At 45.3% G+C, this 22,385-nt stretch overlaps 2 protein-coding genes across 3 annotated transcripts in view; one reads left to right on the plus strand and one right to left on the minus strand.

The window, feature by feature from the left end:
- LOC119651134 (nitric oxide synthase) overlaps nucleotides 1-22,385 on the minus strand; it is a 359,499-nt gene that overhangs the window by 136,911 nt on the left and 200,203 nt on the right. For both annotated transcript variants that reach the window (XM_038054529.1, XM_038054528.1), the window contains exons 9-10: nucleotides 18,785-18,966; nucleotides 18,494-18,703 (exon numbers count right to left, since the gene is read on the minus strand). In XM_038054529.1, the coding sequence (XP_037910457.1) occupies nucleotides 18,494-18,703; nucleotides 18,785-18,966 (392 nt within the window). The remainder of the gene's footprint in view (nucleotides 1-18,493; nucleotides 18,704-18,784; nucleotides 18,967-22,385) is intronic.
- Nucleotides 2,335-9,598, plus strand: LOC119651135 (coagulation factor X-like). Its single transcript, XM_038054530.1, has 2 exons — nucleotides 2,335-3,530; nucleotides 9,066-9,598. Exons 1-2 carry the CDS (start codon nucleotides 3,001-3,003, stop codon nucleotides 9,376-9,378), a joined length of 843 nt encoding a protein of 280 aa, XP_037910458.1. The 5' UTR covers nucleotides 2,335-3,000; the 3' UTR covers nucleotides 9,379-9,598.

The following is a 22,385-nucleotide window of genomic DNA, read 5'->3' on the forward strand; positions in this document are numbered from 1 at the left end:
TGACTAGGCTAACCCTGACCAATGTGAGAGGCCAAATAAAAGCAGCAGGATCAATCTGAAAACCATTCGACATCGACAACGGTCTATGACAAGGGGATACCCAATCATGCGTCCTCTTTAACCTGGCCCTCGAGAAAGTGATCCGTGATGCTGAGGTGAATCCGAGGGATACGATCCTGTTCAAGTCGACCCAACTACTGGCCTACGCTGACGATGCGGACATCATGGGAAGAACGAACCGAGACTTACAAACTGCCTTCATCCAGCTCGAGGAGGCGGTGATTGGCACGAGATCTTGGGCTGCACATCAATGAAGGCAAGACAAAATGTATGGTGGCAACGTCAGCATCCAAAGCCAACCAACCAACAACATCAAACCACGGGCCAAACGGGAAGAATAAAGATAGGAGACTACAATTTTGAGACCGTTGATAATTTCTCCTATCTAGGGTCGAAAATCACAACCGATAACAGCCATGACGATGAAATCCGCGGACGGTTGTTGGCAGCTAACAGAGCCGGTTTCAGCTTACAAAAACCGTTCCGCACGAAACGTTTCACCATAGGGTCAAAGCTCTTACTGTACAAGATAATGATCTTGCCAGTCCTCATGTATTCCTCGCAGACTCGCAGCGTTTTTAACAAGAAAAATTGCGAACTCTTCGCCGTGTTCGAGAGAAGATTCCTCCGAAGGGTTTTTGGCCCCCTACATGACGATAGACGATTCCGTAAGGTACCTAACCGACGATGAGCGATACCGTGACGGTCAGGTTGTGCATAAAATCCGGATCAATAGGTTACGGTGGGTGGAGCATTTAATTCGTGTGGATGAGAATGATCCAGCCCGGAAAGTATATAAGGGCAATATCTATGGGAAAAAGAAGACGAGGCAGACCCTGGCGCTCTAAACGTCTCACCATAGAGTCAAAGGTCTTACTATGCAAGACAGTGATCTTGCTGTCTTCATGTATTTCCGGTTTTTTGAAACAAAAATAACAAAGTCTCAGCGGCGTTCCAGGGAAGAGTCCTCCGAAGGATCTTCGAGGTCCCTACAAGAGAGAGGACGATTCCGTAGTCTATATAACGATGGACAATATCATGACCACCTGGTTGTGGATAAAATTCGTACGGGTGACGATAATCCAGCCCGGAAAGTCTATAAGGGCAATACCTATGACAGGAAAAAACCATAGGAGACCCTGCCTCAGATGAAACGATGACGTAAGCCAGGACGCCAGACGCAAAACCAGGATGTTTAGAGTTCCGTATTAAAACGTTAGCCCGCGCTGATGCGCCCTTGATGATGATGATAATCGTCTCTAAAATTCTCATTGACTAACTTCGGGTCAATGCTATCAGCCAATGGTAAGTGTTAGCCGACCATAAAAGGCAATGAACGGCATCTCCCAGTAATGGAGACGAAAATGTTCCGTTGGACGAAAATGTTCCGTTCGCGATTGCAGAAATGAGTATATCCTCGATCGAAACGGGGTGAAACTAATCATGGAAAAGTTGCGAAAGAGGCGTCTTCGATATTATGGTCGTTTAAAAAATAACCAAAGATGGCATTACAATTTCGTACCAGACGCTGCCTTACCAGATTTACGTTCAATGTAATTTGCAGTCACGTCGCGTTTTGTATATTATATAGAGGAGGGTTTAATATGTATCTGCGAACCGCGTGGGTCATCCTGCTCCCAAGATAGAGGTGAGACAGTGTTTGACGGGTTGCCTCTATCCTAGTGTCTAAACATCGAAATCAACGGGAAATAACTAAGAGGCCGGCGGAAACGACGATGGTCTGATACGAAGGATGATGATTTGCGAGTTTCGCCACTGCGTCCAGATCAGGCGTTTGACTGAGAAAAATTGCATCAAACGCTTTTGGACGGAACAAAAGCTGAAGAAGGATCTTTGAAGTGGAAACATTCGAGTGATCAATTAGTCACAAGAAGGTCCTCAAAGAACATTTAACTATTGTTTTTCTAGGTAGAACAGAAACGAACAGAGTGAAACATACGTGGTAAACGTTCATTATATTGCTTTCTGGGAGAAATAAATATACAACATAATTAATATTTATTAATTTAATAAAGCTGTTAATTTTGCGAATTTGTTTTAAGATTTAGCATGGCGTAGCTGATTTGAAACGCCTATTCCTCTCTCTAGAACTCACTCCAATTTGTTTTTCTGTTTTCTTATTTGAAAACAAGCTTACAGCAATCGTCATTTGCGGACGTCAGAGAGATTCAAGAACGTATGACAGCAATTCTGTGACAGTTTCCGAAAGGTATAAGGGTAGTGCCAAAAATATATTGTGTCGGCTATCTTGAAAATATTTATAATGTGCATTCGGTTTTTGCATCCATTTTCCCCAAATTTAGTCAAAAATATTTTGAGAGATTTGGAAGAGTATCGGAACGAGGCCTGGCTTAATTGTAAAGATTTTTCAGAAGAGAACTATATCAAGGAAAAATTTGCTAAAACCGAAAACACAAGATAGCTGAAGGAGGGAGGAGGGGGTGGAGGGTTGAGGTGAAGCAAGTAAAACTCGATAATCGGTTTAAAATGGTTTTGTTTTACACGAAAGCTTAAAAATCTGTCAAAGCAATCAGAGAGAACAACGAAAAAACATATTTACGGTTCACAAAAAGCGGCGGTGGCAATCCCGCAAAAATTTAACAAAGGGTGGCCTAATTAATGTAGTTTCGGGGTATTAGGAAGTTTCGGCGAGGTTCGTATTTCCAAACGTAAAGAGACCGTAAATGCTCTCATCTCGAAACGAAGCGATCAATGAAGGCTAAGCTTTTGACGTGATATTATCGTCTAGTATTTTAGGCATTTCAGCATAAATTTCCGAATAAACTTATTTATTTTAATTATAAATTTTGAATTTGGTAAATTCTAGAGATTTATCTTTGAAATTATCGCTAAGAACACGTGTAGCTAAAAGGTGGCTCAGAAGATCTTGAAATTTTCGAAATTCATCCATGAGTGATTATGAAATATTTTGCAATATTATCAGCGCTCATCTATTTCGACATCATACTAGACGATGCAAAAGCGCAGTTATCCATAGTAAATGGAACATTGGCGAAGATAGGACAATTTCCATTTGCAGCTGCAGTTATAAATCGTGAATATAATAAATCCACTTGCTCAGCTACGATGATTGCACCGAAATATGCATTGTCAGGAGCCTACTGTTTTGTGGGCGTGCGGACCGGTTTACTTCTTGTGGGTGACGTTGAGTCATCGCCACCTCAGAAGCCAGCTCCCCCATCCAGGCAGACCAGGAAAATAATAAAGATTATACGTCATCCTCAAGCACGAACTGCAGGCGATAAAGTTAATTATATCTACAATTTAGCAGTATTAGAACTTAATAGGGAAGTTATATCATCTGAAGGCGTTTCTTGGATTCCTCTGGCAAAAACCGATTTGGCGGATAACTCTAAATGTGTTGCGATTGGATTCGGCTTCCATAGGAAAGCGGAAGGAGAACATGACGGCAAATTACGATATGGTACTTTAACTTTCTTTTTGTAATCTTCCCTGGATATTCATTTTAGTTTGTTTGCTCTCTGTTTCTTAATCAGTTCTATTTTCTCCGTACTTTTTAACTGATAACTTCTGTGCCAGATGCAAAACGCTTTCAAAAATTAGAATCCTGCAGTGAAGTACAGACAGTCTAAATTCAATAACCGTAGAACTTATATTTTACATTTGTTAAAGTTTTTAGATGTTTAACTTTCTTTACTTCGTGTCACCGTATGCTCGTTAGAGGCAGAAGTGAGACTCGCTTCATGTGTTTCTCTTCTGCCCCTAACTCATGGCACACTTTTCTCGCCGGTCCTCCATTCCCGTGGCGAGCTCCGCAAAGTGGATAGATCCGCGCCATCTATTCGTTCGTATTCACAACATTCGAAATAAATTTCAAATGCTGCGAATCCTGCCGCGCCACATCACTCCGCCCCCAGATGAAACCTAGGGGTTTCGGCGACTGATCCCGGAACTTCGTTCGCAGTCAATCCACAAAACGGACACGACGCTGCTTCGGGCGGACACGGGTTTCAGCCTGGACAGAGAGACCGCCTTCCTGCGTCCACCGATCTCGAGCTGGAAGAAATGTTCTCCCCGCTCGAGAACGCGGTACGGGCCCTCATATGGAGGCTGCAGCGGCTTAAGGACGGCATCCGTCCTGATCAGCACGTGCGTGCATGTGTCCAGTTCCTTGGGCGAACAAGCAGGTATGGACGAGTGTCGAGTGGGTGGTGGCGCTTTGATGCGTCGGAGATTGTCCCTCAGCAGACGCACCAACCCCGACTCCGTGAGACCCGATCTCTTGTCGAAGACCGGATCGCTTGGGAGTCTTGGGTTCTCCCCGTATACCAGCTCTGCGGGGCTGGCAGCAAATTCCTCTCGTCGGGTTGTACGCAGGCCGAGTAGGACGAGAGGCAAGACTTGGGACCAGGACGGATCGTCATGTGCCATAATGGCGGCTTTCAGCGTCCGGTGCCAACGTTCTAGCATCCCATTGGATTGCGGGTGGTATGCAGTAGTCCGCTGGCGTTTAAAACCAAGGAGTTTGCCTAACTCGGAGAAAAGGGTGGACTCAAATTGCATTCCCTGGTCAGTGATGACCACTGCAGGGACGCCAAAGCGAGGTATCCACTCTCGACAGAGGGCTTCGGCACATGATTGCGCCGTAATGTCTTTCAGAGGTATTGCCTCAGGCCACCGCGTGAACCTGTCGATGATTGTGAGACAATACCTATAACCGTGCGAGTCTCGCAAAGGCCCTACTATGTCGAGGTGTATCGTGTGGAAACGCTTGGTAGTGCGGGGGAATGAGCCCACTTCTTTCCTTACATGCCTGGAGACTTTACACTTTTGGCATGCGATGCACTCTCTGGCCCAGGAATTGATATCCTTGTTCATGGAGGGCCAGAAGTATTTTCCGGTGACTAACCGGTTTGTTGTCCTGATGCCGGGATGCGCCAAGTCGTGAACTGCGTGGAACACTTCCTTGCGAAATGTAGCCGGAATGTATGGCCGAGGTCCCTTTTCCGAGTCTTCGCAGCAGAGAGAGAGGTTTGAGCCGAAGATGGGCAACTCCCGAAATTTGTATTTGGGGTTGGATTTGAGACTCTGAAATGCTGCGTCATCCTCCTGCGCCTTGGCAATAGCCGAGAAATCGAGTGAGGCGGGGATGTTAACCTCGGAGACACGAGACAAAGCGTCAGCAACTATGTTGTCCTTGCCGGACACGTGCTGGATGTCTGACGTAAACTGGCTTATAAAGCTCAGATGGCGAAGTTGACGAGGGGACGCTTTGTCGGGCTTCTGTTTCAAAGCATACGTGAGAGGCTTATGGTCCGTGAACACTGTGAACGGCCTGCCTTCTAGGGAGAAACGGAAGTATTTGATGCTCAAATACGCGGCGAGCAGTTCGCGATCGTAGGTACTGTAGTTCCGTTGAGCGGAATTCAACTGCTTCGAGAAGAAGCTCAACGACTGCCAAACTTGATCCACCTTTTGGTGAAGGGCAGCACCTACTGCGATGTCAGAGGCATCAACAAAAACTGCTAGGGGTGCATCTTGCAAAGGGAATGCCAAGAGTTAGCGTCAGCCAGTTGTTGACGGGATTTGTCAAACGCGCAGATAGCCTCTTCAGACCACACGATCTCTCGTGTGTCCTTAGTTTTGGGGCCAGACAAGTACGCGTTCAAAATGGACTGGAGATGGGCGGCCTTGGGCAGGAAACGACGGTAGAAGTTCAGCATGCCCAAGAACCTCCTCAACTCCCTCACTGTCTTTGGACGCGGGAAGCTTGTTATCGCTTGTACCTTGTCCGGGTCGGGCTGTATTCCTTCAGGGGAAATGAAATGGCCGAGGAATCTCACCTGTTGTTGAAGGAATTTGCATTTCTCAACGTTTAGGACTAAACCGGCCTCAAGGAGACGTTGAAAAATGCACTCGAGATGGGCTAAGTGCTCAGACTCAGTGGAAGAAGCGACCAAAACATCATCCAAATATACGAAACAGAACTCGAGGTTTCGCAGGACTGAGTGAATGAACCTTTGAAAGGTTTGCGCCGCATTGCACAATCCGAAAGTCATCCGGGTGAACTCGAAGAGTCCAAAGGGTGTGCATATTGCCGTCTTTGGAATGTCTTCAGGAGCTACTGGGATTTGGTGATAAGCCTTGGTTAAGTCCAAGGTCGAAAAGATGCGGCAATTCGCGAGGTGATGCGCAAAGTCGTGGATGAGTGGAATTGGATATCGGTCAGGAACAGTCTGTGCATTTAGCCTTCTGTAATCCCCACATGGGCGCCATTCGCCGTTTGGCTTAGGGACCATATGCAGTGGGGAAGACCAACAGCTGTTTGAGGGCCTGCAGATACCCTGTTGAACGAGTTGTTCAAACTCTTTCCGTGCAATTGCCAGTTTCTGAGATGGTAGAGGACGCACCTTCGAGAAGATCGGGGAACCAGTAGTGATAATGTGGTGCTGCACATTGTGCTTCACTGGTTTGGAGAGACTACACTTGGTAGTAATCTGGCTGAACTTTTGGAGAAGTGCCCGAACACGAGAGTCGGTAATGTCTTCTAAAAGAACGGAAAGATTATTGCCTGGGTGAGATACCATATGTCCCGGCGAATTAAGGTTGGTCGTGGAATCTATAAGAGACTTGTTTTGCAAGTCCACCAGCAATCCATAGTGACACAGGAAGTCTGCGTCTAGTATGGAGAAGCTGACATCCGCCAGGATGAAACGTCACGAAAACGTCCTACGCAAGCCAAGACTCACGTCCACTTGCCTATACCCGTACGTGTTTATGCGGGAGGAATTTGCTGCCGCAAGTTTGAGCGGTTGAGGGAAAAGTTGATGTTGCCGAGGTACGGGAAGAACCGAAACCTCCGCACCAGTATCTATGAGGTAGCTGCGCCCGCTGAGGGGGTCGAAAATAGTTAGGCGACGTGGCGCTGCGTTCTGGGTGGCCGCCGCCAAGACCCCCCGCGGACCTAGTTTTTTGCGGTAGGAGAGAATCTACACGGTAGCGTACATCTTGTCGCTTTATCCCCGAATCTGCGGTGATACCAGCAAATCCCTTGGTCCGTGGACTGTCTTGACGACCTGCTACCTGATCGCCCTTTTCGGGTGGCAGACCGCGAGCGTGCTCGCGATCTGGCGCCCGAACGCTGAGCGTCCAACGTCGCCCGCATCTCGGCCACACTGGCTGTTAAAGCGGCTATCTCGCGCCTCAAGTCACCCACCTCATCCGACGGTGGTTGAACGGCCGCCAAGGTTGGGCGTACGTACACCTCCTGCACCTGGTCGGCCGTCGCTGCCAGTTCCTCCAAGGAACCGGAGACGCAAGCGAGGATCGCCTGGGTGCCCTCCGGGAGCCGTCGCAGCCAGAGCGACCTGATCAGGTCATCGCCAATCTTGCTTCCACCCAATTGCCTCATTTCGCGAAGCAATTGGCTGGGAGTTCGATCACCCAACGTTAAACCCGCCAGCAAGTGGTCTAATTTTGCCGACTCGCTTGCCGACAGGCGCCTGATCAACTCGCTCTTGAGCTGTATGTACGATGCCGACTTCACAACGTCGGACACCAGAAGAATAGACTCTTCGTCCAGGCCGACCACCGCGTAGTTGAAGCGGGTCGCGTCCGATGTGATGCCGGACATTTGGAACTGCGCTTCCAAATGCACGAACCACAGCTCCGGGTTCCGCCGCCAAAACGGAGGAACGCGTACGGCGAGGGCGGTCACTTGCGGGTCCGATGGGCCTGCCGCGTCTTTACTGTCAAACGACATCTTGTTTCACGAAAAGTACGAGTTGTAATGCAGGCGCGGTGAATTTAAAACGAAACGCGGTGAATTTTACACTGACACGGCAGGCCGCACCCACTAATGCACGCACGAACAGAGAAATGACGACCGAAGCGGACGCTCTCCAGCGCAGACCAAAAACACCAACAAGGAAACGGAGAACCCGCGATGTGAAACACGTAACGCCGTCTCTTGCAGCGATTTTCGATTATTATTATCACAATTTTTTACATTTTAATACTATAATAAACAATCAGTGCACAAATTCAAAACTAAACCTGCGAGTTGATTGAAGCGAACTGCTGATTTTGTGGTGGCTGATGTTGCTGCTGTTGATATTTTTGCTGTTGTGCTGGCGGTTGATTTTGATGTTGTTGAACTTGAGGCTGATATTGTTGTACCTCGATGGGATTTTGAATGCTTCCGCCGTTGCTGCGTTGTCGATGTTGAAAGGTGGTCGCGCTCGTTGAATTGATGGTGGCTGCGGCAGTGATGCTAACGTCTAGCGCTGCGGTGCTGGCTCTGCTGGTGGTGTTGCTGCGACTGTTGCGGCTGCTGCTGTTATTGTTGGGGGATCACTTTCGCTACCTTGATTGTGCCGGTAATCACATTTGGAGTTTTCGACGAAATAGCCAGTGGAACGACAGTTGCGGAGGAGGCAATGTTCAAGTTTTGTGCGATGGTCTGCCCGCTTGATTGGTTCACGATGACGATTGGCGTTATAGACTGCGGAGCGGGGCTGGACACGCTGGCTCCTTGCTGCAATGTTCGCTCCGGGGTCACCAATTTAACTTTCTTTTTGTAATCTTCCCTGGATATTCATTTTAGTTTGTTTGTTCTCTGTTTCTTAATCAGTTCTATTTTCTCCGTACTTTTTAACTGATAACTTCTGTGCCAGATGCAAAACGCTTTCAAAAATTAGAATCCTGCAGTGAAGTACAGACAGTCTAAATTCAATAACCGTAGAACTTATATTTTACATTTGTTAAAGTTTTTAGATGTTTAACTTTCTTTACTTCGTGTCACCGTATGCTCGTTAGAGGCAGAAGTGAGACTCGCTTCATGTGTTTCTCTTCTGCCCCTAACTCATGGCACACTTTTCTCGCCGGTCCTCCATTCCCGTGGCGAGCTCCGCAAAGTGGATAGATCCGCGCCATCTATTCGTTCGTATTCACAACATTCGAAATAAATTTCAAATGCTGCGAATCCTGCCGCGCCACAGTATCTTTAAAGTGGACAAGAGTCAATGCCATCCACTCCTTACTTGCATCAAAAGTACATCTCAAGGAATATATTGGATGGATGCAGGAGGCCCAGTTGTCAATCGAAATCCCCCATATATTTTATATGCTCTAATCTCTAAACACATGCACCCTACTAATATCGGAATGTGTGTCAGTATTTCACAGAACCGCAAGTGGATTAAAAGTGTAATACGTTCTGACGTTCTGGGTACCACAAATTGCGCACAAACCAGGTCTTTTAATCTGATTATTTTCCAAATGATCAAAATATTCGTTGGTCTTTTGCTAATTTAAGCCCCTTGTAATAAAATGTTGGTGTGGTATGTTTATATTATATTGTTATTCTCTTAATCATGTTCAGTAAATTCATATTTTATGGATATTATTGTCAGTTCCTCAACCACCGAACACAGCATTGTATAATTCAGATTTGCATCCTAGCAGAATCTGTGTTCCATCAGTGCCTTATTAAAGTCAAAGTCAGAACCTTTAATCACTAATACCGATTCCTGCACATAGTTATCACTTTAGTCCACAATTGGTGAACGATTGTCAGAGAACTCGACTTCCTCAATTCCACAAACAGCTAACTAGCTAGGCTACTTTTCGGAACCAAAGGGTTAGTGGCAACTTTGAAAGTCGGCACGTCCGTTCCGCCAGCTATATGAACAGACCAGATCTAACACTGGCGAACTGTGGAACGGAAGGCTGGGCAATATGGGATAGAACCACTATCCCTAAATCAATAAGCTTGGAGGGAGTGGGAATGAGGGCAGTTCAGTGTTTAGAAGCAGCAACAGTGGTGGTGGAAAAAAGAAACTTTACAGTCGTATAAGGGAGTAAGGACCTGCTTTCGCGTTATTGATTTAAGTGATCGACGAGATCCACCATGGGTTGGGAACGTTAGCGGGACTATGGCTAGAGATTGTTAGGCTGACTCAAATCAGCACTGGCAATGCCCACAGACGTGTGAAAAACAATGAGCAGAGGGTCTAAAGGAACTATATCATTCTCAGTGATACAACCGTAGTTGAAATTCTAGACAAACTAAAGCAGAAACTTTCTATCGTATGCAGTCGGCTACGACGGTATAGTGAAAGTCACTCCAGACGTGTTTTGCAAGCAACGTACCAGAGGAACCAGCGGGAATCTTCAGATCTCTCAACGAATCCCAACAGAGTGTCCAGACAGTACAGTTTTCGGTAATGGAAGCGAAGGAATATTGGGGTGGATTTTGGGGATTGCCCGCCCAGCATACAGAGTGGACCACCGCTTAAGCACTCGTATGCCATTACGCCTGGCATACATTTTTCGAATGTTACCGAAGAGGAGGTTCGACAAGTTATAAACAGCCCGAAGAGGGATCCTGGTCTGCATCGCATGCTGAATTTATGGTATCAAAAATTTGCCAGTATACATGCTCGGTTAGCACACAGCATTAATCAGGTGATGAGTTATCCGGAGGAGTTACCACCTTACCTCACTGCGGGGATTACCTACCTTATCCCTACGCAGGACACGGTGCAAGACCCCGCAGACACCAGATCGACTACATGCTTATCAACTCCCTACAAATTCGTAACATTCATTATTAGTGGAAAGGTCAATGCACTCCCCGAGACTCACAACATTCTGTCCAAGGAGCAGAAAAGCTGCAGAGTCGGGTCAAGGAAGAGAGAGAGCAACTCCCTATTGACTCGGTAGTTCTAGGACAAGCAACTAGAGGCGAAAGAAATCTCTTTAGTTGTTATATCGATTATACCAAGGCTTTTGGCAGAGTCCCGCGTACCTGGCGTCTATATCGTCTATATCGAACTAATAAAGTTTTTAGCGACAGTCATGGAAGGGTGGCATACAACCTTATCAGTGCATTCATAAGAGGGTGCCAACACCTCAAAGCCCGTCCTTATACGAAGAAGTGTCTTCCAGGAGGATTCGTTGAGTTCCCTTTGGGTTTGCAGGGCACTGAATCAGCTTTCATGGCTACTGAATGCCGCTAGAGGGCATGGTTTTGCTATAAAATATGGCCAACGTGATAAATACCGAGCTGATACACATGATGTACTTAGTTGACTGTATACAGCTAGTACTCTTGACGACCACCTTAGAAGTGTGTTGAAAATAGTAGGCAAGTTTAACTGTGATATTCGAATGGAATTTAGGTTAGACAAGTGTCGAATCCAAGCCATCCGCAAAGGTCATCACCAGCCGCCTGCCGGACATAGCATTGGTGACCACCACATTGAGACAGACTTCTACAAGTACCTAGGAATTCTGTAAGGAACCCATGCTCGAGTTGGTGATCTGAAGGATGCTCTGCTGTCCGAATTCCTGCGACGTGTAAAGCTGGTACTGAAATCGCAACTCTCGGGGAAGAATAAAATAAACGCATTGGAACTGGCAAGTTCTAACTGATCGCCACATTTGACATAGCAAGCTTCACGTGGTCCGAGTTGAAAAGACGGATCGCTCCGCGCATATGAACTATGGGCCACTGGCTCGGGAAATCAAAGAAATCTGGCGTTTTGAGAAACTAGGTATAGTTCCCATAATATTGTCACCTACAGGTATTGTACTTAAGTCCCTCACGGCTTCCCTTGATGTCCTGGGACTCTCACACAGTCTGGTTCAAACCATGCAGCAATACACCATTCTGAACAGTCTCATTTTTCTTTCTTTCTTTCTTGCTTTAATCAAAATATACATATATGAATATTCTAATATTTAGTCCAATAACTATCTTCGTCTGTCATTTACAAATATTAGTCTGATTTTCGTTCCATTTTTGAACGTAACGCATTAATAAATCCTTCCTTCTTCTTGAAAGATAGCAACCAATGCACTAGTCACTCAAATTAACTTAAACTAACCGAAGCCAATGCTGGGTTACCAGAAATATCTTCCAATTTCTCGGCCGCCTTTAGCCTATAAAGTAAATAAGACGCGCGAGCGGAACAATAGTCGCGCTGAAGACTATGAACACCGACAAAACAACTTCAAAGAACACAAGGTGAGCCGATGACCACGAATGTCAACACACTTTAGGCAGCCAGCATTCAATTATTTCCACAAATTAGCGGAATTCCAGGCTCTGCCACTGAGCCCGGTGGAAGCCGAATACTCTCTATTCAGTTAGCAGTATCGCACGAAATCTATAGTTGTTAGAAGCACCTGGTTCGCTCAGAAAGCGGACCACAAACAAACGTCGACCTCTCCAGATGGGACACTTTCAACCAAATAAAAGACCTGCTAATCGAGGGTTAAATAGATGACGCAATAAAAGCTTCTGCTGTTCTTCACAACCAGCTAGCTACATCAAGCAGTTCATCAACTGATGTTCAAGGTATGGAACAGCGAATCGATGCCTGCGACTGGCAAAGGGTCCTATAAATGAAAACGGGGGATGTCATGCAGTACAGCATTTATAGAAGTATCACACTGATGAGTACCATCTATAAGATATTTTCAGCTATATGTCCAAAACATCAATGACGCATACCAAAGAGGCTTCACTCCAAGCAAATCAGCAACAGGTCAAATTGTCTCTATGCTGCAAGAGACGGAAAAACTGTTGGAATGTGGACCATCTGCACCATCTTTTCATCGACTTCAGGGCAGGCTATGACAGCACAGCCAGAGTAAAACTGTACACTGCCATGAGAGAATTCGGTATCCAAACGAAATTGATAAGACTGACTAGGCTGACCCTGACCAATGTGCGTGGCCAGTTAAAAGCAGCAAGATTACTCTAGATACTATTCATACCGACAACGGTCTAAGACAAGGGGATGCCCTATTATGCATCCTTTTTAACCTGGCCCTGGGAAAGATGATCCATGATGTTGATGTAAGTGCGACAAACACCATCCTCTTTAAATCCATGTAATTACTAGCCCACGCTGACGCTACTGACATCAGGGGAAGAACAACCAGAGATATAGAACCTTCCTGCATCCAGATCGACACGCGGCGATCAGCGCGAGATCTTGGTCTGCACATTTATGAAGACAGGAAGAAGTACAGGATGGCAACGAGAGCACCAAAAAACAAAGAAGCAATAACATCAAATTGCACTGATCAAATGAGAATGACAAAGAGTATAATTTTAAGACCGTTGATTTCTCCTATCTAGGGTCGAAAATCACAATTGATAACAGCCATGACGATGAAATCCGCACACAGATTTTGCATTTTGTACTAGACATTAATCTCTCCTTGTGTATTCCTCGAAAACCTGGATTCTTGGGAAGAAAAATTGCAAACTCTTAGCCACGTTCGAGAGAAGAATCCTCCGAAAAATTATAGGCGCCATACAGGAGGATAGACAACTTCATATGTACGTTTGGTTGTGGATAAAATCCACCTGAACAGATTGCGGTAGGCGGGTTACCTAATCCGTATGGATCAGGAAGTTTTAGCCTAGAAAGTTCAAAGGGACAGTATCTATGGCTTTCAAATTAACATCCACCTTCTCAAGCAATCGAAACTTCGGTCGACCTTGAGGCTCACATTAAATTCGCTGCTCGCTTAGCTAGTAAGATCTCGTCAGTGCGAATTTCATCATTACGCCATTGAAGAACCCCATATCGATCGTGGATGTCTTCATTTCGGATGCGGTCAAGGTATGTTACTGCACTTCAAGATCTTCGTCTCCATTACTGCGAGGCCTCGCTCATTGTTTTTTATAGTCGGCCACCACTTAAAAAATAACGAGGCCGCGGATGAGCTAGGCAGGAAGGGAACAGGATGCCACTATACGGACAGGAACCCTTTTAGGAAATCGGAAAGGGGTTCATGGCTGTGACGTTAAGAACTGAAGATAAACGGTTGAAGGAACTATACTGGGCGAATTTACTAAAAAAGGGGAAACAGTCCAGTGTCCATGCGTGTGAAAATCAAATAGAAAAAAATATATAATTTGTATACCCCTTATACTCCTCAAAGGAGTGAAGAGGATTCGTACAACATGGCAGCGTTAGCATTTCTAGTATCAGTGCTTCGTCGTATCTTCAGCTGAACATTGAAAAATTCCTATTGCCAGTTGTCAATGGGTAAAGCCTCAACCATACTGAAAAGGGATCACCATGTAATGTTCGCTTGTTGCTGTACGGGAGAAGCATATGAAAAGTACCCACCGCTGTTACTCAAAACCTCTAGACTTTCGTCAGTATTTGCCTAAAAGATATCGTTGGGATACGTCGGCTTGATACTGATGGACGTATTTTTATCGGGTGAGAAATAAAGGGAAACTGCGAGGGAGGCGTGGAATGGCCAATTAATTCGCGCTAACGAGAATTCACTTGCCAAGATTGGTCTGAACATCGAAGTCGATGGTAAGGTATGCTGGATAGGGATTTAAAAGCCTTGCGATTGCATCCAAATCAAGCATTTGATAGAAACAAATGGCGAAACCGTTCATGACGAGCCAACCCGGCTTCTGAACGGGATAAAGACTGAAAAAGGAATAAGAGAAAACGCGAAAACTGGTTTGATTTTTTGTTTTATTGGTACAGAGAGGAGATAAACTTCTCAAATTAAATAAACAGTGATGACTGCCACGAGTCCCCGACTTGCCGGATTGAACACGCACACCGGGTGGTATCAGTCCTCACCAGAATGTGAGTGCAGACTCCAAGCTCCCTAGAACGTGGACCGTTCGCTGCGCGTGACGAAATGATCTGCGCCTCTCTTCTGAAGTAAGAAAGAGAGTCGTAGGTTCTTCACGTACACCAGATCAGCATGGTTGACAGAAAACACCAAGCAGAACGAAAGGAAAGACCCGTCACCAGAACGGATCGTGACGTGCTATAATGACCGCCTTCAGCGTCCGATGTCTACGTTCCATTGAATTAGGGATGCTATGCGGTTGTTCGTTGGCGTTTTAATTCAAGGAGCTTGCTGCGCTAGATTCGAATTGTATTCCCTGGCCTGTGGTAATTACATTGGAAACACCAAACTTTTGACCGAAGAGTTCAGCACATGATTGTGTTGTAATGTCCGCCAGAGGTATTGCATCGGAGCACTATGTAAACCGATCAACGATCGTAAAGCAATATTTTGCAAAGGTACAAGGAGTTTATAATGCCGAAGTATGTGGTTTGGCAGCGCTTTGTCGATTTAGGGAATACTCACATTTCCTTCTTAAAATGCCTACTGATCTTACACTTCGCCATGCGATACACTCTCTGCACCAAGAATTAACGTCCTTGTTCATGGCCGACCAGATATACTTGCTGGGGATTAGCCAGGTCGTTGACCGAATGCCGGGATGTGGAACATTGTGCACCGAGCGAAACACTTCTTTATCGAAACCGACCAGAATACATGACCTAAGTCCCTTATCGGAGATCTCGGAGCAGGTAGGTAAGCCGAAGATAGGAAACACTTTAAACTTGTATTGGGAGTCCAACTGAAGGATTTGAAGAGCTGCGCCATCCTTCTGGGTCGCCGCGATTGCCGAAAAATCAAATGCAGTTGGGTTTTGCTCTCGGAGATCCGAGACAAAGCGTCAGTGACAAAGTTTATTGGACACATATTGAATGTCCGATGTAAACTGGCTGATGAAGGTTAAATACCAAGGGGACATCCACTTGATGGTGGACCGGACTAAATGAGGAGCAACTTACTCCCTCGTTTTTTAGTCCATGGATCCCTAGTATTGGAGCGTAGCACCCCAAGCATTAAGAATTGAAAAAATCAAAAATTTGACTGACGTTTTCGTCCCGGGCAGAGGCAACTCATCAGACGCTGCCTCACCTCTGCCCTGGGAGCAGCGTGACCGAAAGTGCCAACAGGTGGAAAGATGCTCCCTTTTATCATCGCAAAAACACGACAAGGTTGCGAGTTATATTGGACCTAAGTCCCCATCCACTTGATGGTGGACCGGACTAAATGTATTGGAGCTCCAATACTAGGGATCCATGGACTAAAAAACGAGGGAGTAACTTGCTCCTCATTTAATCCGGTCCACCATCAAGTGGATGGGGACTTAGGATCCCGCAGATCCTAAACAACAACCTAGCTTTAGTCTAGCTTAGACTACAACGACTGGTGTTTTAAGTCCAATATAACTCGGAACCTTGTCGTGTTTTCGCGATGATAAAAGGGAGCGTCTTTCCACCTGTTGGTACTTTCGGTCACGCTGCTCCCAGGGCAGAGGTGAGGCAGCGTCTGATGAGTTGCCTCTGCCCTGGACGAAAACGTCAGTCAAATTTTTGATTTTTTCAACCAAGGGGACATTTTGTCGCGGTTCTGTCAAAATTCAAAAATCAGAAGCTTATGGTCCAACCAAGGGCCTACCTCATGGGAGAAATGAATATACTTGATGCTCGGATACACGGCTAGTAATTCATGATCTTAGGCGCTATAATTTCGTTGAGCGGGATTGTTTTGGAGAAGAAACCCAACGGTTGCCGGCTGTGGTTTACCATCTGATGAAGAGCAGCACCCACCGCGATGGTTGAGGCATCGAAAAACACGGCTCGGGGTGCCTCCTGTTGAGAGAATGCCAAAAGTGTAGCATCTACCAGCTCTCGCTTAGTGTTCTCAAACGCCTGGGTGTTTTCTGGAGACCAAATATCCGGCGTGTCCGGATAGCTGAGTGGTTAGAGCACAAGGCTGGTGACAGTGGAATTTGTATCGTGATTTGACGGCGGATACCAACGTACTCAGCTGTGAATGAGTACCTGAGTCAAATCAGGGTAATAATCTCGGGCGAGTGCAATGCTGACCTCATTGCCACCTACAGTATATATTATTATTATTAAATAAACGGAGAACAGGAAGGCGTTAAGTAGGGCCTGGTGGTAGGCGGCTTCGGGCAGGAAAAGATGATAGTAGTTTACCATGCCCAAGAACCTTCTGAGGTTTCCGACCGTCTTAGGCAGCAGAAAGTTCGCGAACGCGATATCGTCAGGCCATTCAAGCGTCTAAAATTTCCACAAGGTCGTCATGCTTTAGGAGGTCATTAAGCTTTAGGACCAGAAGGAGTATAGATAATCAACTGCTGTTGGAAGATCTGTGAGAAATATCATCGGGGTAAACTGACTTGATACAATTTCGAATAAAAACTCCGTAGCTGTACAGGCTACCCGTGCAGAAGAACTAAATGAAAGTGTGAAAAGTACCATCATGGCGGTGCGATAGCTGATTATTTTAAGCGCCTGCCCCTCGATCTCGTGACCGCATCACCTTCGTACTTGCATATCATTTAGTGTGATGATAATAAGTTGTAGCACAGTCTTAAAGAAAGTAAAAAAAAAAGAAAAATTACAATACGAAAAAGAGATTGTGTAGATGCCGAATACTCCACAAAAGAGTGAACAGGATATATACAAGAAGGCGGCATTAGTGTGTTTTCTCTTCGAGCTACCTCATATCTTCCGGAATTCAAAATCAAGCATACTCGATCAGAAATTTACCAAGCATATTTTCACAATCGATACATAGAATCGAGATAAGAAGGAAAAATGGATCTTGTGAAAATTAACATAGAACAGCTTTGGTAAACCATGGACCGTTTTATAACTTTGCAGTTTTAAAATTCTATGTAGGTTTGATGGACAGGAAGCGACATGGAGGGCCTGGGAAAAGTCTCGCTTACTTGGTTACTATGGTTGTCATTCACCCCTTAGTGGGGTATAGTGTGTCAGCCACAGTTACGCGCCATCGTTTCCGGTTACCTGAGACGTGCTTCAGCTCCCCCCCACGACTTGCCGAGACGCTCGCACTCGTCTGCCAAGTGCCCTTGGTAGAGTGGATGCCAGTGCATGGTATAGCCCACAATGCAATTCTCGCCCCGCCTTAAAGTGTGACCTATGTACTGTCACTTTCGACTTCCGATCACAGTGCGTACGAGTGACAGACCTATGCGTCAACCAAGTTGTTCGTTTGAGATAGTGTCATGATAGCGCACCCCGATAATACGACACAGCCAGGTATTCACGAAAGGCTGGATCTTTTAGGTGACAATGAATTTCACTTTCCATGTGCTACTCTCATATAGCACCACAGAGATAACACTAGCGCAGAACAGTCTCAACTTGGTCTTTCCAGATTTTACACAGGGTACCAAAAGCGGATCTCGCGCTGTTAATGCGTCGGGTACCATTCAATTCGGTGCCACCGTCAGCAAAAACCACGCTTCGTAGATGCACAAATTGATTTCGAACTTAGTAATTTAAGCTTGAAAGATTATAATATTCAGAGGTAAACCAATAATTTTCTTGATAATTAATTGCAAACATAAACCTTTACTAGAAGATCAAACATACGAACACACAGTAACAGATTTCTACAGCAAGTTCTGACTACTCTCTTTAAAGAAATTTTTTGGCAGGAATAAATGAATGCGAATCCCGTTCTACCTCTGGAGTCTTACATGTTAAAAACAAATAGAAAAAGGACTTACCTCGCAATCTGTTTGAAATGGAACTTCCTTCGCGGTTTTTTACTTTTACCCTGATCCCTTCCTTTTTTCCAAACGTGAGTTTTCCAAGCCGGATCCTGGTACTCGAATGAAGGTTTGAGATAGTATAGTGCCATTTCCTGGTGAAATACTGGAGTAATTGAACTTGACAGGGGTGGAACAATCCATATCCAGTCGGCTGGACAACCATTTCTGAAAGAAAAATCAAAGTGAAAATACTACATAGGAAGTTTTCCTTTAATTTAGGTGGACAATATGAAAATTGATTATTACCTGAGTTTCGATTCGTTCTCAAAATGTTTCATAAAACTTTCGCTGGCTGTGTGATGATCTACGATTGTAACGTTTTTACTTTGAAACGAGTGTAAAACGGCAATGTTAACTTCAACCAAGGCCTTATCTTTCCATAGAGAGGTTGGTGTGCGGGTATCCAAATCCATTTTGAGTGCTACGGCCTGTCAAAGGAAGATAAAAGTCAGATCAGGTTGAGAATTTCGATTAGAAAAGACAAAACACTACAAAAGTGAGTAAAATTTGAAAAAATTTTTGAATATGGTCCCGCGCAAACAATATTATATCAAATTCGTCCACAGATCTCTTGCAGTTCTTCCTCGATCAACCCGGGAGTTGACAAGACGTTCTGTTGAAGCGCCGGTTTTTTCCTATTGTGGGAAAAGGGTTGCGATTATTCTGAACAAAAATGGTGGGCACGTCACTTTGGATGATTTTTACTCACGAATCTTACTCAATACAACCTTGGAAGCAGCACCCCGGGGGTTCGTATTTGCTTGTGGCGATCCCCCTATCTTTCCCTATGGCTCTCTTAAACCTACTTCAAAGATCGCGGTATTCTTTCTCCGACTGCCGATGCTCTGGTCCTCCCTTGCCCTTTGGCAAGGTCTCCTCGGGGTGTGATCTCCTTCTAAAGCCGCCAGGAATGTCTCTTTCTCCAGCTATCATTGCTCATCCACATTTGTTGCGCATTCTACTTTCATCTCCTCCGTTTCAGATGTCAATAAAAATGGGCTAGTGGTCCCTGTGGGTATAGTGTTCACTCACTTAACAGACCATTCCTCTCGCCAAAGAGATAGTGACGTAAGTCGGATCGAAAATCGAACCTAGCTCTCTGCCTCAGAAGGTGGGCACGCATCCGTGAAGGATGCTTTGCTTTCCGCATACCCATATCGCCGCATTTCTATATGAATCTTTCATCAGTGCAGCACTACCGGAATTTCAGTAAGGTTCACAGATAACCGCCACGGCTACATTCGACTCTTGCGAGAGCAAGTCTTTCCCTTTGAACAATATGCATCGTGAATCTCCAGTGCAATCTTTGATAAGATGGTTCACTTCTCCACACTTTCTGCACCTTTTCAACCTATTATGCATATTAAAGCAAGCTGCTGCAAAGTGTCCGAAGTCAAGGCATTTAGGACATCTCTTGAGACATTTGCTTCCTCGTCGGAACACGGCCCAACCTATTCTTAGCGGTAGGTGTACCTCCATACGCCTTTTCCTCTTCATCGCACTTTCTTGTATTCCGTAAAATTTGAATTGTTCGTCTAGGGCTTTGTACTCGATTATTATCTGGTTATTTCTAGCTTTCACTTCTGCTTGCTCACCTAAGGCCTATCTCCTTTCTTGGAAATAGTGAGTATTTCCGGAGGAAACTTCTTTTTCTCCTTCTGCTACTTTTTGCTGCCCAGCCTTGTCTATTTCTTAGATTTACGAGCTGCAGGTTCTTCCCCTTTTGTCAAAGTTGCGACCGTAATCGAAGAACTATCCGGAGCCTTCGTCGGCTCAGCTTTCCTTAGCGAAGAAGCGCTTGAGTTGTTTTTTTTCTCGACCACATTTATGCATTCTCCCAGTGAAAGAAACGCTGTTGTAGTTTGCTGCCTTCTACACCCGTTTTTTACGGCAGCAGCATGCCTGTCGATCCGGAAGCTATCCGTGTTTCTGTCCGGTTCGGCGCTGAATTTCAGGCGCCTATGGACAACGTTGCTCTCGGTCGTGAGCTATTTGGTTTGATTTCTGGGTATCCTTCCCATTGAGAATTTATAGACGAGTGGGTGCTCCACCTACCCGGCAACCAAACCAAAAAGGTGAAAAAATTAAAAATAGTAATAGTGTGAGATATATATCACTACGATGTGCCTCTTTTCCCAAATCCAGAGCCATTTGGCCAAGGTCCACGACCCGTTGAGGGAGCAAACAGATATCATTTGCGTAATCGAGGTGTTCGAGAAAAACGTTATTGTCCATTGAATTTCCCAACGCTTTGCGGACAAGGTTGCATAAAGACGGTCACCGATTATATGAAGAAATAAAATCGGGGACAAGATGCAACCCTGGCGGACTCTTATTTTGGACCTCAAAATCGTCCAGGATTTTACCTTGGTATCGCACGTGATATTTTGCGCCATCATATGTTGCTCTCATAATAACTATAAGTTTCTCCGGAATGCCCATTACTATCGAACGCTTTCTTGATGATGACTAGGTGAAGCGAAGATCTGAACTCCGTGCACTGTTCCAAAATGATTCGAAGGATTTGGTGTGATCAATGCAGGAGGTTTCGGAGGCGAAACCTGCCTGCTCTCCGCCGATCAAAGGATTATTTTAGGTGTTATTTTTGCGACCGCAAAGCCCCTTCAATTGTCACACTCAAAACCGGTGCTTCTCTTTGGAATCTTAACAATTATCCCCTCCTTCCATTCATTAAGAAAGCTCTTAGATTCCCAAGATTTCCATAGGTGTGGCAGCAGCAAATCTGCAGCAACCGCTGGTGCAGCGATAAATAACTCTGTGGAAAGACCGTCAAACCCAATGGCTTTGATCCGTTTGAGTGTATTGGTGGCCGAGACAATTTCTCTTTTGTTTTAGGGAACAGTCCATATCCGCATGCTTTGGTGAATTTCATCCACAAGAGGAGCAAGTTTACCTCATGCGATCTGATTAAAAACCTGTTAAAGTGTTCCTTCCACTGCTTAGGCTGCTCGTGATTGTGGATGGGGAGTCGACCATGGATGTTTTTCACAGCACTATCGAAAGAATTGCAACTACATGTAAGTTCTTTACTGATCCGTAATACACTTCTGAAATTATTAAGATCTGCAGTATCTTCCAATCCAATCCAATCCCTAGAGCCTTCACTCCCTTCCGTTCATCGATCCGCTTTCACGATTCCATAGTTAGCCAGTCCATACATATTCTCTGGCGGATTACTCAATGTTTTTACCGTCCGGTCGGCAAAATAGCTCTCCCGCCGTCGAGCGACAACTGGACCATACAAGCGATTGATATTGAAAGAGAGGCGATCATCAGTTGGTAATCCTTTTCACCTTGTCATTCAGATCACTCATTACAGTCAAAAAGTCAGCTTTGCCAAGCCTCTCCTGAATAGTGTGTAGTTCCTCGTAGACGGCATCCTTCTCCACTATATTGGAAGTCTCCATTGATATAGTACTGGGATTCTCCTTAATCTGGACCGAAGTCATAAGTCTGTCAGAAGCCAACCTTCAGATCACAGTCAGGTACAAACCGACACCGTATTCGCGTCTGTTACCACCCAACTTTCCAGAACACGAAAGGATATTGCCGCAAGAAGGAGAGGGGTACTCCAGAGTGCCACCATTATTTAGCTTAGGTTCAAAGTTTCCATATTATATCGTTGCAGTTTCCGCTGGAGTTGAAAAAACGAGCATTCTGTGGACGCTCGATATCGTTGTTTAGGAGCGTGCGCACATTTCATTCCATTAATGCTGGTTCGCTTTTGATATGCAAAGGTTTTTTGCGAAACTTGCAGGGTGCAAGCCCATAAATTTCTATCGCTTTTAGCCGCCTTTTATGAAAAGCAGCAGAGACTCTGAGTATA

This window comes from Hermetia illucens, chromosome 3 (assembly GCF_905115235.1).
Source record: "Hermetia illucens chromosome 3, iHerIll2.2.curated.20191125, whole genome shotgun sequence".
In the NCBI taxonomy this organism is placed as follows: Eukaryota; Metazoa; Arthropoda; class Insecta; order Diptera; family Stratiomyidae; genus Hermetia; species Hermetia illucens.

Excerpts from the sequence above, each read along its gene's own strand:
- LOC119651135 (XM_038054530.1), top strand. The coding sequence starts at position 3,001 with ATGAAATATTTTGCAATATTATCAGCGCTCATCTATTTCGACATCATA. Across the intron at positions 3,531-9,065 it reads GGCAAATTACGATATGGTAC|CTTTAAAGTGGACAAGAGTC; the intron begins TTTAACTTTCTT and ends GCGCCACAGTAT.